General features: G+C 54.2%; 1 protein-coding gene across 2 annotated transcripts; it reads left to right on the forward strand.

The window, feature by feature from the left end:
* Window positions 1-7,583: 7,583 nt before the first annotated feature.
* HOXC10 (homeobox C10) lies at window positions 7,584-12,716 on the forward strand. 2 transcript variants are annotated; one of them, XM_043447268.1, is made up of 3 exons: window positions 7,592-8,448; window positions 10,844-10,936; window positions 11,589-12,716. In XM_043447268.1, exons 1-3 carry the CDS (start codon window positions 7,698-7,700, stop codon window positions 11,864-11,866), a joined length of 1,122 nt encoding a protein of 373 aa, XP_043303203.1. In that variant the 5' UTR covers window positions 7,592-7,697; the 3' UTR covers window positions 11,867-12,716. The 2 variants fall into 2 exon arrangements, with proteins under 2 accessions (XP_043303204.1, XP_043303203.1); XM_043447269.1 differs by lacking the exon at window positions 10,844-10,936 and having other exon boundaries at window positions 7,584-8,448.
* Window positions 12,717-15,011: the final 2,295 nt, after the last annotated feature.

The raw sequence follows: 15,011 nt of genomic DNA on the forward strand, positions 1-15,011 counted from the left end.
GTGACCCCATGCACATCTAGAGTTTGTGTCCTCCAAGGTGTGTAACCACTCGCGGTGTTTAGTGAATGTCAGCAGCAATGCAGCTGAGGAGCCTCTGTGTGTGTATGCGCTTGCACGTGTTCACGCGTGTGCACGGAAATATGAGAGATTTCTCTAGGTATGGTGTTTGTCCACCAGTAATAACAGGGGATATTGACCTGCCGGCTGTGTTTCCAATAAAATAGGAAGGAGATAACAATAAAGCTATAGAAGGAACATGTTTATAAAGCAAAATACTAATCTCCAAATGGCTCCTGATTTTGGAGAAAAATATTAAAAATCCAAAGCTACCACTTTCCCTGTATGTGAAGCTCAGAAAAGGTCCCCGGCTCTAGAAGGATTTCTGAAGGAAGGCGCAGAGTGACATAGTGAAAGAAAAATAAAAGCTTCTAGGATTCAAGCCCAGGAACCTGCCAGTCCTTAGTGACCCTCTAAAAGTTAGGGGAAAAAAGAGGTCTCTGCCCCCCAAACAAACCCACCTTCGGGCCCCTGGGATGTCCAACCCCCCTTGCCGGTCAGGGGCACTCTGGGCTCAACCTCTTCGGGTAATCCCCTCCAGCCGCGGCGCTGCCTGGGAACAAAAGAGCCTCGTCTAGACGCCGCCATAAAGCGCCCCCCCGTGCCTCTAAACCCAGTTTCATTTCGCCCTTAACGACCCAGTCTGGCCTGTGTTAGAAAACGCTTCCGCCCTAAATAGTAAACAAACCGCCGTGGATAGTCTCAGCTCCCCCAACACACCCCAGACCCCCATTCCATTACCCCCTTGCCTGCATTTCCCCCCTCTTCTCCTCCTGCTTTTCTCAGCTCCCAGCACCCCAATCCCCTCCCCCCACCCCAGTAAATAAACCCGAGGCCGAGTTCAAAGTTTCCTGGAGCTAAGGAGGAATGTTGGTTGTAAAAATCCAAGTTTATAGCGCACGTGGGAGTTTACAAGGGTATTAAGTGGTGTGGGCTGAGAGAGCACTCTGGGCCCCTCCCCCTCCCACTATGGGCTTTGGGGGTGCAGGGGGAACCTGGGGGACTTGAAAAGAAAAGTGGATTGGGGCCAGTCTTGGATTTGGGTTCTTTGTCGCTCAGACCTGGGGTTGCTGGGGGATGGTGATGCAAGGGAGACTGGAAAGAAGGTTCACAAAGCCCCACCAAGCACCTTTGAGAGAAAACCCACAGGTTCTAGGTGTCCCAGATGGGGTGGGTGGGGAGCTCTGCTTTGAACAAGCAAGGAGGTTACAGACCAGGTGTCTGAACGGTGGACAGAGTTGGGGTTACCCGGAACCCTTCCTCAGCCAGAGGAGGAGAAACTACCGGAGGCTGATTTCTCGAGTGGGTTGAAGGCAGAGGGGGTTTTTGCTCACCAGGGCAAAAAAGAACTTTGAACTTCAAGGGAGTCAAGGGCACCACCCCTTCCTCCTCCCCGCCCCTCTCCGGAATCAACAGGGCAATTCCTTTCTGAGCAAATATTCTCCCAAGGGGGCAGCCCCTGGGGTTTCCTGGTGCCCCAGGGCTGGATAATGCTGTTTGCTGAAGGCTCCCAGCTCAGAGCCCGCCAGAACTGTGTGCACGCGACTGCACTCTTTATTATTCATATAAACCTTTGGAAAAGGCAACGCCCGGGAAGTTTTTATAACTTTGTTTGGAGTAAAAGTTTTACAAGATTCCTCCTCCCTTTTTTTAAAAAAAAAAAATTAAAGTTTTGGTCTTGCCATGGAATGAAGTCTCAGGATCTCTGGGAGGGTGGGGAGAGAGAGGTTCTGGAGTCCGGTGTGTGTGTGGGTGTGGGGGGGATGTTTGGAGCTGCATCTCTAAGGCAAAACAAGGCTTAAAGGTAGGGGTTACTCATTCCTGAGACCCCCCTTAGCTTTGAGGGCTGCTGGGAAAGCCTCAGCCACTCTGCTGTTGAGACACACACTTACAGACCCCCAAAGTTTGGACGATGTCAACTGGACCAGATCTTTTCCATCACATCCTCTTGTTCTGTAGGCATCTCTCTCTCTCTCTCTCTCTCTCTCTCTCTCTCTCTCTCTCTCTCTCTCTCTCACACACACACACACACACACACACACACACACACACAAACCCTGCGCACCCTCAACACACTGCACAAAGTGGAGACCCATAACCTTGACTCAGACCTCCAAGTTGGCAGAGTCTCTGCACACATACACCCGCATCCCTGCCTCCTGCAAAGTCCACAAAGGGTTTGATGAAAGACAGAATTCAAAACGACAAGAACTGCCTGTCCAGAGCTTGCAGCGACTGTAGGACCGAGAGAAGAGGAAAGCCAGTGGGCTGCAGCCCGGGAGCGTGCAGAACAAAGGTGCCTGTGTAGAGACGTGGCCTTGGGCTGCTAAGCCTGCTCGTGACTCCTTGGATCTGCCCCCCACCTGGGACTGACGGAACCCCACTCCTCCATTTCCCCTAACTCCAGCCTCGGAACATCAAGTTGACAGAAACAAGGGCTAATATTTTAATGTTCAGCTCTGGAAGTCACGACAAAGACGGAGCAACTTCTCCAAAGACAGGCCTGGCGGATGAGGCTCCTTTGGGGTGATGGACTTGAGGATACCTAAGCCCTGGAGCTGGGCACTTCAGGGAGCCTTCGGAGTTGGTCAGGACGTGCCCCAGCCCCTGCTTTTCCTTCTAATGGCGACTGCTGAGGCCTGGCTACCAGCCGCTGACAGCCCTACACTTCGCCTTGTGAGGAGCCGAGTTAAGGCTGGAGGCGGGGGAAGGTCAACTCCAAGCTTGAGCAGCGGGGCTGGGGAGGGATGCTACAGAGTCTGGTGTTCTCCCCCTCTCGGGGCGCCTGGCACAACAGAGAAAAGTAAGAGCTGAGGGAGAAAGTCAAAGGAAAGGAAAGCATTGAGGAGGAAAGAAGAGTAAAGAATAAATTGTATAATAAAGGAGGAAGAGAGAAATAAGGAAGACAATTAATTTTAAAAAGAGAAAGAATCCGAAAAAGAGAAGGAAACAAATGGGTTCCAGAGAAAAAGAGAAAGAAGCAAATAACGAGAAAGGAAGAAGATGGGGAAAGAAAGGAAAGGGTGGGGAGGAAGATGGAAAACAAAGATCTTCAAAAAGGAATTTAGCCGGTAAGGGAGGAGCGAGATTCTCTCTGGAGTAAGCCGGGCCGACCGCAGACCTGACTCCGGCTGGAAACCTGACCTACTGGGTAACTTGGGAGCACACCATAAAGTGGGGAGCGAGTCTGCCCCCTTCCCAGACATCCTCCCATCCGTCCTCCTCCTAAAGCTTCTCTTGGATGTGTTTGCTGTCTGGTTTCAATTCAGGAGGCAAAGTTAAATAACTAGCTGGCTTCAGCGGGGCAAGAAAGCAGTTGTGCTGGCTATCAGACTTCAGGATGCGGGAATCTCAGGGAGTACATTTTTCGGTAAAAGTGACTATTTGTGGCCCTGTACATACAATTAAGTGCCTAGTCAGACATGTGTCTAGGCGGTAACCTCCATAGCATCTGGGTGCAAACATGTACAATGTCCAGATGTGAGAGCGTCTCTGATGGCTGGGCTGCCGGCGTGGCGAGGAGATCGGGGTGGATCAGAGGCCCCTCCAAGCGTCTTCGGTCTCCCACTTGCCTCTTGTACCTATTTGAAAATCTGTTTGCGGGGTGGGGTGGGGGGTCTGGGGAGCTTCTAAGCATTCTATCTTTTGCCTGAGATTTCTCTGCTCCCAGTTCAGCCGGGGCAGAGCCCGGTGTTAAGGAAGAAAGCAAATCTTTCCTTAAGTTTTGAGAAGAGATTGATTTATTTGGGCCTCCAAAACATGAGGAAAAAAAACTCTGCAGTTTTCACCACTAGTGTGATTTTGTTTTTCATTTCACTTGAAGAGATTTCAACACACACACACTGTATAATTATTTTATTATTTGATCCTAAATGGAGACACATTTTATTTTTGTTTCACTTCACCTTTGGAATTTCCTAGATGACTTCCTTAACCTGGTGAGGAAACTCCGCTAATTTTCTTTGGAGGAATCAGGGTGCCTCTGGGGCGTTTTGAAGGCTAGAGCAGGCAAAGCAGCCGAGGTTCCTTTCTGTCCGTTGAGCACTACCTTTTCCTTCTTCTGTTTCCACGTAGGGACCCCTAGTGCCCCAGCCCTCAGCCTGTCCTCCGGAACCCACCAACCACACTGGAACCTGTGAGGAGCACCCTCCACCTCTCCCTCGGTCACAGTCCCACTGGCGGCAGGAGGCCCAGCTCTCATCCCTGGTGCCCTTTCCAGGGTCTGGGTACCAGAAGAAGGGCGCAAGGGGTCAGGGCTCTCGGGGTGGGGGGTTGTCAAAATATAGGTGCAGCCCGAGCCCCCCCACTGTGACCTGAAGCCCCTGAATTTTCGCATCCCCAAGTTGAGGCAAGAAGAGGGCAATCCGGAGTCAAGCATAGACGCGGCACTTTCCCGGAAAGTTGGGTAAATGGCTTAACAGTGATTTTAGCAACACAGACTTCTCCTGGACCCCAATCAAGTTCCCTAGGGGTGCAGGCCTGAGGCTCTAGGCCCCGTGGGGCTGGGCTGATGGGCGCCTGGCAGCGGTGGCAGGCGGGGTGGCCGTGGCAGCCTGAGTGCCTTTGAACGCCAGGCCCGGACAATAGGACTGAAACGGCCTTTGCTCGTGGCCTCGGGAAAGACGGAGCCCAAGGGGGCAGGGCTAGGACCCACACCCGGACCCACACAATCGCTCCCCTCTCCCCGTTCTCACCCTTGCATCTTCCTTCTTTTCGCCTCCATTGGGGCAGAAACCCAAGTCTGCAAAAACCCAACAAGTCATTCAAATCTGCGGCTTCGGGTACTTGTTTAACAGCTCTGGGTTTGCGTTTATCCTGCGTAATTAAAGGCAAACATTTGTCCCACCGGGGGTCCCACTTAGGCTGATGAATTTGATTTCTTTTTTCATTAATGGGCCGTGTTCATCATACTTCTAATTATTTCAACTTTAAACACTATTCGTTCTTGTGAGGAGGTGGGAGTGGAGGCGGGAAGTTCCTTCTCGCCGGGGGGGATTATTTCCATGAATAATACCAAAGATTCTGAAAGCGACTCTGTCCCCACCCGGGGCTGAGGTAAGGAGTGGGTTTGGGACCGGGTCAGGTTGGTCTGGGAGACAGGTCGAGAGGCCCAGTGAGTCTGCTTCCCTCCAGCTGGTTCCCCAGGTTAAGCCGTGGGGCTTGATGTTTTTAAGAGGTTATCTGGAGTTCGTCTCCCTCACTCTGCCGCCTCCCTCGCCCCCTCCCAGGCTAGGCTCAGACCCTTCCCCATCAAGGCTCTTGGAAACCTTCCACAATCCCAGCGGATACCAGCCTGGCCTGGGCAGAGAGACTCAGGGAACGATGTCCCGGCCCTCAGCTTCCAACACTGAGAGAAAGACCAGGAAAAGCTGAGGTGGTCAAGCGGCCCCTGGGTGTGGGGGACAGGGCCCAGCAGACCCCAAAATGGGGAGCAAGGGCAAGGGACTGGGACGTCAAACTCCAGGGACAGGCACACCAGGCAGGAAAATAAAGGAGATGTGAAAGAGGGGGAGGGAACCCCCCCAAAGCCATATAATTCTCAATTGCTTTGGTCTTTAATTTCATCGCCCCATAAATGAGGAAATATCAGTTCCCATACTAAATTTTTATCCTCGGCTGATAAATATGACGGGGAATTTTCGTTGGGTCCTCGTAAAAGCGAACAGTTTCGATCAAACTGGTGGGGAAAGACTTATGCAGATAATACAAACAGAGTGGCCATAAAGTCTCCGTTTCCCGAGGGGTGGGCGGTGGGACAAATGGCTCCCTGGATTGACTGCCGCCCCGGCCGGCCAAGTCTCATCTGGGGCCTAAACAGGCTAACCTTGCCCGGGCCAACCCCCTGTGCCGAGCCCACTGCGACCCCTGCAAATGAAAACACGAAAGCGTTTCAAATCTCCCTTGGCTGGCCGGGCCAGCAAGTCACACATTACAAACATTTTCTTCCAGTTTTTCCTGGGGTTCAGGAACCCCTGAGCTTTCTCTCTCTCCCTCTGGATGCAAGAAATCGGCAGATTTCTTTCCGAAGTCGTCTTCTAGCAGCCGCCGGCTTGGGCCTCCCTAGAAGCGATCCAGTCTCCTCACTCCACGCCAGGGCGCCCGGGGCTCAGGTCCCTTTCCCGGCCCGGCTCCAGTCCTTTGGAAAAGGGAAACCCGAGGCTCGGCACCGGGGGAAATGTGGGGCCACCGGAAAAACAAAATATTCTCCAGATTCCGTTTCCTGAGGAAGGGGTAGAGAGTTTAGTTCGCTTTGGGAGAAAGGCGATGAAGAAACGGAAAGAACTATTTTAAACATACCTTGTCTCTTATTTCTTGCTTCCCCTTATTACAAAAAATAAAAAAAAATTTTAAAAAACCACCACAAAAATAGTCTGGTTCCGCTCCATTCAAAAATGCCCCCAGCTCCTTGGCTCCGTAAAGGACACTTCTCTAGGTCGGGTTTCCGTCGCCTCTGTTGTCCCGGTTTCCCGGTTGAAACGTGACTCCCCCCTAGCCGCTCAAGGCGGCCCCGAGGGTTCCCTCTCTCTGGGACTATTCCCTGTTTTCATGGGGGGCAAGGTCAACTGGAAAGCGAGGGCCGCCAGGGCTCGAAGCAAAGCAGCCGAACCGGCTCCAAGGCCAAAGCCTTCCAGCCCCTGAGTTGATAACCCCGGAGCCGCCCACCCAGCCAGGCCCAGGCCGCACTCGCTGGTCGGGGAGCCGGCGCTTTGGGTTGCCGGCTTCTGCCTCCCGCGACCCCTAAACCCCTTCGGAACCTCCCTCGACCACTCAGCCCTAAAGCCGTCTTGACCCCTCCCTGGCCTGCCCCGGACACAGGAGACTCCCCGTCAATCCCCGCAGGGAACTGGCGACTCAACCAACTTCCGTGACAGGCGGTCCCGAGCTGAACTCCCAGCCCCAAGGCAGGAGCCCGACGAAGGAGGACGCAGGAGAGGAGAAACTTTAGTTCTGTTCGGGAGTCCTTAACTTTTTCTCTCCCTTTTTCTGCCCACAGGAGCCCTCCCCCAAACCTCACCCCACTCCCATCCCAAGGGAAGAAGTGGGGGCGGGGGCCAAGGCGAGGAAAAGAGGCGGTGAGGAGCGGGGAAGAAGTACCTGAATCGTGTCTTGACCTTTTAATTTGAATTTGACTGTTTTGAGCCCCGAGTTGCCTCGCTCCCTCACTCTCTCCCGCATTTCCCCCCACCTTCTCCCGCCCCCCTCTCCCCAGGAGTTACAGGCTGGTTCCCGGGTAAGCAAACCCCATTCTCCCTAGAACCCCCGCACCCCCCTCTACCTCCCTCCTGCCCCCGTCGCCCCGGGGGCCCTTCCTTTGTTCGCGGGGAAGGGCTCCGGCGCCCCTACCCCGAGGCGGCTGCTAGGTGGCGCTGTTACTCCACGCTCCGCACTCCGCCTGCCGACAACTTGACCCCGCTGACGTCACGGCCGTCTGAATCATCAAGGCCATTTTCAAATCCCATTGGTCTAGCCGTCACATGGTGAGGCCCGAATGCGCGGATAATTATGGAGCTGATATTTCCCCCCCTCCGCTTCTTTTCCCTCCCGCCCCTTCAACCGCCCCCCCTCCCGGATGGGGAAAAAAAAAAAGATGTCAGCTCCTCCGCTGTAGTATTGCTCCTTAAAAACCCCTCTCTCTGAAAATGACATGCCCTCGCAATGTAACTCCGAACTCGTACGCGGAGCCCTTGGCTGCGCCGGGCGGAGGAGAGCGCTATAGCCGGAGCGCAGGCATGTATATGCAATCTGGGAGTGACTTCAACTGCGGGGTGATGAGGGGCTGCGGGCTCGCGCCCTCGCTCTCCAAGAGGGACGAGGGAAGTAGCCCCAACCTCGCCCTCAACACCTACCCGTCCTACCTCTCGCAGCTGGACTCCTGGGGCGACCCCAAAGCCGCCTACCGCCTGGAACAACCTGTTGGCAGGCCGCTGTCCTCCTGCTCCTACCCACCTAGTGTCAAGGAGGAGAATGTCTGCTGCATGTACAGCGCAGAGAAGCGGGCGAAAAGTGGCCCCGAGGCAGCTCTCTACTCCCACCCTCTGCAGGAGTCCTGCCTCGGGGAGCACGAGGTGCCCGTGCCCAGCTTCTATCGCGCCAGCCCGAGCTACTCCGCGCTGGACAAGCCGCCCCACTGTGCCGGGGCCAACGACTTCGAAGCCCCTTTCGAGCAGCGGGCCAGTCTCAACCCGCGCGCCGAACATCTGGAGTCTCCCCAGCTCGGGGGTAAAGTGAGTTTCCCTGAGACCCCCAAGTCCGACAGCCAGACCCCCAGTCCCAATGAGATCAAGACCGAGCAGAACCTGGCAGGCCCAAAAGGCAGCCCTTTGGAGAGCGAAAAGGATCGGGCCAAAACCGCCGACTCCAGCCCAGACACCTCCGATAACGAAGCAAAAGGTAAGGCCGCCCGGGCCGTGGTCCGGCTGGGACGCTCGGGCACTGGGTCTTCGTGGCCCCGGGCGAGGGCAGGGAGAGGGTTGGGCCGAGGAGGCCCTGGACTGTCTTGGGAATGCGACCCCAGCTTGCGACTCGTGTCTGCTGAGCGCCAGGCTGGTGGCGCGTCACTTAGCTAGGGAAGGTAAGCGGCGAAGTGGAGGTGCAAGGCCGGCAGCGGCGCTGGGCGCCGAGACCGGGGTGGTGCACACCGCGGGCAGCCTGCGGGCGCCTAGTGCTGCCCAGGGCGGGTGGCCGCGCCTGGGTGTGTGCTGCCTTTGGTTTGCTTGCTCTACGTTGTTGTCCTGGGGGGCTGATGTCCACCCCACCTCAGGTCAGAAGCTTGCAAAAAAGCTTAAAATGGCGATCTTGGGCCAGGGGCTAAGGGAAGCTTGGGAGAAAGGGGATTTTGCTTTACTGCGTTTTCTCAGTTGAAAATGTTTCCTGCGAAGCGCGAGTTGTTGTTTGTGGGTCTGATTCCTGCGTGTGGTTTGGGCTCCTGCGGTTTTTGGCTCGGCCGGGGGCCTCGGGCAGCAGAGCTGGGGCCGGAAGAGGTGGAGGTGAAGGGCTGCCCGCTGCGTCCCTCCCTCCCCCAGACGCCTAGGCCGCCTATGGCGTTGGAACAGGGCATTTGGAATGTTGTTAAGTTTTTTGTCTTCCCTTTGAAAATTTTTTTCTTTGCCTTTTTTTCTAGTTGCATTTATAAAAATGTAGTTTTCCCATTGGTTTCCAAAAGCAGCCTACAAATGAGTGGTTGGGAAATTTCTGTGTGCATGGTAAGCGGTTTTCTCCTGCAAGGGAGTGTGGCTTTAGTTGGATTTCATTGTGATTTTGGTTGGCGAGGGAAAGCCTAGGCAGAGTTCAAGCTCAGAGTTCAAGATTCATTTCTGCTGAAGGAGCTGGGGGCCTTCAGGACCCTTCTCTGACACCTGGAGAAAATGTAAAGGAAACGGGAGCAGTGGAGGGAGGCTGAGGGGGTTTTCCATGAAAAGTTGGAGCAAAAAGCATCAGAAAGGGCCCAACTGGCAGACGAGGTGGGGGCGGATCACCTGCTCCCCACGGCACTGGCTCCTGGAGGCTGTGTGTAAGAAGGGCTCTTTGGGTGCAGAGGCAGATGAAATAGTGAGAACTGAGCAGACTGAGGGTGGCCTGGGTCTTGTGGTGCTTTGTATATGGATGCGGTGCACACGCATGCCTGGCGACGACCTGTGTCACACTCACACACGCTCACGAATGCCCTCTCATATATGCACACACTCTTTCGGAGGGTGAGGACAGAGCCTCGCCCTCTTGGGTCTCCTCTGCAAATCAAAGGTAGGCCTTGGCAAATCAGCCCACGGAGACCCTGGCCGAAAGATGGGCATGGGTGTGTTCCTGAAGGTGAGGGGGAGACGCACACACACCCACCAAGCCTTGGTGGTGGCACGTGTGCAGCACAGAAGTTTAATTTTATACCATCTCCCCACACCGTGGGCTTGGTTGGGGTGCAGAGTTAAGGTAGGAAAAGCTGCAGCCTGGCCCTACCAAAAGCAAAGTCAAGGTTAACAAGCCCACCTCCTAGCTCAAATTGCCCCCATGCCCGATAGATTCTCCTTTCTCTCCTGCCATCCCCACACCATCTAAACCCTCCAGCCCCAGCTAATCCCTCTCTGCCTTCTGCCTGTGCCCTTCTTGCCTCCATCCCCCCATTTTGGTACCTCCACCAGGCCAGAGGCAAGCCGGCTTTGGGCCAGACTTCCCCACTTGTAATTTCTCCCCTTCCCCTAAACCCCAATTTTAAAAAATCAATGGCACAGAGTTAGATGTGGAGAGCCTTTGAACAATTTGGCAGGAGGCTGCAGGTGCAGAGGTGGGAGCAAAATTAAGGACATTCAAGTGTTTTAAACTAGAGCCTCAAGTTTGCATTTTTCTAGTGCCTCCTGGTTCCCCTAGAGCCCCCACCCCACTCCCCATCAAGATAAGATCAAGGAACCTGGCAGTTTCATTAGGCATAGAGGGGGATAAAGCACAGAGCCATCAGCAGAGTCCTTTGCTGGGTGTCCCTCTCGGGTCTCTGGACTGGGTTTTCTCCCTGGAAAAGATAGCCAAGGTCCCTTCTGCTGCTTGAGGTTCATTTCAGGGAGAATGTGTGCCAGGGGGAGAAGCTATCCATGAGGGAAAGGGAAATACACAGTATATTTACAGTATCTCCTTATATAAATAGACACACATGTGCATATCCCTGTGTGTGTGCATATGGGGAGGAATGTGTGTCGCTGCAGAAATGCGCATGTACATGCACGCATGCATATCTGCATAGACGAGGCAGGAGATTTCCAGGAGGCTGCATTTCCTCAGGATCTCTCTCCCTTGACCTTAGGTCTCTGGCCAGGGCAGTTGTCTGAGGACCCCTCAGCATGCCCCAGAGCTGTTGCCCCTGACCTCTGCTGCCTGCACAAGCTCCCTGCCTCAGGTACTCCTGGGGAAAACAGCCAGGAGAGGAAAAGCTGGCGATGGAAGATCCAGTGGGGGCAGAGTCGCTCTGTGGCACTTGGGGTGGGAGTCAGCGCTGGGGGTCTGACTCTGGGTGCAGAGACGGCTGCAGTGGCCTCTGGCTGCGGAGACTGGGGCAGCCTCCCTGCACTGAGTTGAAAGGGGCCAAAGCTCTCTGGGAATTGCTTGGGGCAGCAGCGGGGTGGCCTCTGTTACCCAGTCTGAGGCCTGGAAAACACCTTTCCTTCTGGTTGGGTTTTTTTTTTCCCCAGAGCTGGAAGGGAGCAGAGAGGAGGGAGGGTCTGGTGGGGCTTAGAGAGCCCACCAGGGTCAACAAGCTGAGGGAGAGCCGGAGTACTCAGAACCTGCTAAGTCAAGGTGGACTGGGGTGGTTTAAATTTAATAGACACGTTGGAGGCAAGTACCTTCTGTCTTTCTTCCCTGTAAGTTTAGACCCCAGAGAAATTCTAAAAGCCCTGAACCCAAGAGGACCCCACCAGCCAGGCCTGTGGGGCGAGAGCAGCTCTCCTGGGCTCCCTCAGCCGCCCCCACAGCAAGCTGGCTAAGGCTGCAGTGCTGCCTGGGTTTGCCTCTTCGAGGGATACTTATGTAAATAATGTTATTTTTAACAGAGGAGATAAAGGCAGAAAACACCACAGGAAATTGGCTGACAGCAAAGAGCGGAAGGAAGAAGAGGTGCCCCTATACTAAACACCAGACGCTGGAATTGGAGAAAGAATTTCTGTTCAATATGTATTTGACGCGAGAGCGCCGCCTGGAGATTAGCAAGACCATTAACCTTACAGACAGACAAGTCAAAATCTGGTTTCAAAATCGCAGAATGAAACTCAAGAAAATGAACCGAGAGAATCGGATCCGGGAACTGACCTCCAATTTTAATTTCACCTGAGCTCGGGGGGCCTCCCCTCCCCCTCCTTTCTCTCCCCCCCACCTTCCTTTCCCCGCCCCTCCTCCCTTTGTGCCTGGTGGTATATTTTTTTTTTCCTCCCTGAGTATAAATGCAACACGCCTGCAAAAAAGGCAAAGACCTCAGACTCTCCTTCCAAGGGACCTATGGTTCGTGCTCCGAAGATGCGTCCACCTAAAGCATGAGAAATGGGGTGCTGGGGTGTGGGGTGTGGTGTGCCCACATAGATGAGGGTGGGAGTGTGGCTGGTGTGTGTGTCAACCCCTCACTCACGCACGCACTCACACATAGCATCCTGTTCTCCAGGCAAAGTTAAGGTCGAATCCACCCGATTATAAGGGGAAAAAAATCAACCAGAGAAGGTCTGTAATCTCGCAGAGCACAGACAGAATCAGAATCGCTTCTTCCTTGCTGCATTTCCTCCTTAGAATAATAGACGTTTTGGAAAGTTCAGCTAGTGTTTGTGTGTTTGTCGTAGCGTCCAGCGCCTCTGCCAAACCCTCTCTGTGTCTTTACCTCCCAGTCGCTCTGAGAATCTGCTTGAAGTCTCGTATATGTACTGCCTTCTGCTCTTCTCCCATCCTCCCAGCACCCCTCCATCCTCCATCCACTGCCATCTCAGAAATTCCATTCAGAGGAACAAAAAAGAATTTTTAAATTAAAAATAGAACATAGAGAAGCAAAGACAGAATGCCCCTCCCCCAAATATTACCCTGTCCCTGTCTGGGAGTTGTGTTATTTAAAGATATTCTGTATGTTGTATCTTTTGCATGTAGCTTCCTTAATGGAGAAAAAAAAATCCTAATAAATTTCCAGAATCGTAATCCTCAAATGGGTGGTTTTTTTGTTTTTTAGTGTTTTTTTGGTTTTTTTTAGCGACACCCTCCCCCCAAAGAGGCTGAGTGTGTGGATGTGTGTGTTTTGTGTTCGACTCATCTCCTAGAGCCTTTCTAGAACGTCTCTTGGCGGGTTTAATGTAAGTGAGAGACCATAACGTTGATTTAAATATTATCCAGGTGACCACAATAAGTCAAGGTCATAAAACAGTAATGTCAGGACGGTCTTGGTGCGCGCGAGAGGTGGATTTTATGATCTGCAAATATAATGTGGTGCTGCAGTAAAAGATGCATTTAAAGGTGACTGGAGGAGGGAAAGAGGCAGAAGCAAACTGCGATCTTGAGGAGCAGACGGATCCCATTGCCTGGGGTGCTGGGCCAGGCGCACCCCACCGCTGCTGGGGGGAACCCCAGGAGCCCCCCACCTATCCAAGGAGAGGAATAAACTTAACCACCGGAGGGGGATGAGGAGCTGAGCCCCCCCCTTCTCGACAGCAGCAGCAGAAGCGCGGGCAGTGGCAGGAGGAGGAGGCAGCGACAAGGTAAGAGAAGCGGTTTCTTGTTCTTCTCTTGGCGGCAGAGTGGGGACTAGCGGCGTCCCCAGGTGCCCAGCGCGCGTTGGGCAGAGCAGGGTGGAAGGTGTTCTGGACATCTTTGCTTGCTGGGAGCCCAGGCTTGCCCTGTGGCGGCTCGAAGCGGAGGGCAGTGGCCACAAGCTCCCCCTCCCTGACCCATTGCCTTGGGGTTCGGCGGTTAAAGGGGTAAATTGGTGGTTTTTGGCTTCTTTCTTTCCTCGGTCACTCCGGGTCGCCTGGAGCTCGACACATGGGTCTTGATGTAGCTCAGTCTGGTCGTCTGCTGGGGGGAGGCAGAAGGAGGATGGGCTGGCGAGGGTTGGAGCTTGAAGCTTAGGTTTTCCTGCTTTCTGCTGGTTTAGATGTGAGCCTTAGCCAGGCGCTCAGTCCCCACTCGCTCTGGCTGTGGGGCTTTGCCAGGCAAGTGGCCTGATTGGAAGAGGCTTTGGAGTGGTTCGGCCACACACGGATGAAGGGAAGCCAGAGTTCAGCTGAGAGACGGAGAGGATCAGAGGAAACCTAGGAGGAGAGCACAGGAGAGCCAGAAGGGCAAGACAGGGGACCCAGCTCGAGAGTGGAAGGACACTCCAGCTTCCCCCAGGGCCAGGGCCAGAGGCAGGGGGATCGCCCCACTGCGGTGCTGGGGGCGGGGCGGGGGTTTGGCGGCTTGAGGTCCCATTTCACCAGAGTCTCCCTGAGCGATTTGCTTAGTCCAGAAGCTGATGAGGCAGTCAGACCCCTTACCCACCCAGCCACCCAAAGTCTACCCTCTAGTCCTTAGGGAGGTTTTGGGGGCGGAAAGGGGGACGGGGCTGAATTTCTTCCTTCCCCAACCCCCTTCCCTTCTCCTCCCGATAGATGCAAAGCTGAATCTCCCGCCCTGCTCGCTCAGCTGATCTGTGGCTTAGGTAGTTTCATGTTGTTGGGATTGAGTTTTGAACTCGGCAACAAGAAACTGCCTGAGTTACATCAGTCGGTTATCGTCGAGGGCCCCAACCCACCTACCCTGCTCCTACCCTCCCCAGTGGGACTGCTCCCCAGGCCCCCTCCTAGACAGGGCAAAATGGGTACAGACTGAGGAGGGCAAGCTGTGAGTGGGGCCACAAGACAAGTCTGGAGAACCCCAGTTTATCCCGTTCACTCCTCAGCCTGTCCCAATCCCCATGCTTGAGGAAGAGGAGTTTTTCCTGCAGCTATTGTTTCCTGGGCCCAGCTGATGGAGACAGACAAAGGAGGTCTAACCAATTCCAAGGAAATTCAGGAATTTGAGTAAGAGGTGGCCTGGCTGGCCAGCTCAGCTGGGTAGCAGGGTGGGGCAGGATGATTAGAAGAGAGAAGACCACAGAAACAGAAAGGAATCTTTGGAGGGTTAGCTTTTCCCACTTCCCACCCCTAAGGAAAAAAAAATCTGCCTCCAGTCGACTGGGGCTGGAGCTGCTTCTTAGAAAAGTGGGGTGCGTGGGGGGGTCCCAGGAGCTGGGGAACTCTGAGCGCCAGCTCAGCCACCTCCTCTTCCTCTTGGATAGCCCCATCCCCAGGAGAAGGGCATATTTAGGGTGTTAGTAGGCTAGAAGAAAGTCATCAAGTCCAAGTAGAAACCCCACACACACACCCTACTGGGAAACATCAGGGCAAGAATCTGGCTCTGGTCTCTTTCTAGCTGTCTGTTGCCCGTAGGCCTTGGTCTGTTGTGTCTGTGCCTGTCAGGCAGCTGCT

The sequence above is a fragment of the Cervus canadensis genome, chromosome 25 (genome assembly GCF_019320065.1).
Source record: "Cervus canadensis isolate Bull #8, Minnesota chromosome 25, ASM1932006v1, whole genome shotgun sequence".
Taxonomy (NCBI): domain Eukaryota; kingdom Metazoa; phylum Chordata; class Mammalia; order Artiodactyla; family Cervidae; genus Cervus; species Cervus canadensis.

Bases quoted from the DNA above. Each gene is read 5' to 3' on its own strand.
- HOXC10 (XM_043447268.1), top strand. From the start codon at position 7,698: ATGACATGCCCTCGCAATGTAACTCCGAACTCGTACGCGGAGCCCTTG. The intron at 8,449-10,843 runs GTAAGGCCGCCC...CCTTGACCTTAG, and splicing joins CTCCGATAACGAAGCAAAAG to GTCTCTGGCCAGGGCAGTTG. The intron at 10,937-11,588 runs GTACTCCTGGGG...TATTTTTAACAG, and splicing joins GCACAAGCTCCCTGCCTCAG to AGGAGATAAAGGCAGAAAAC.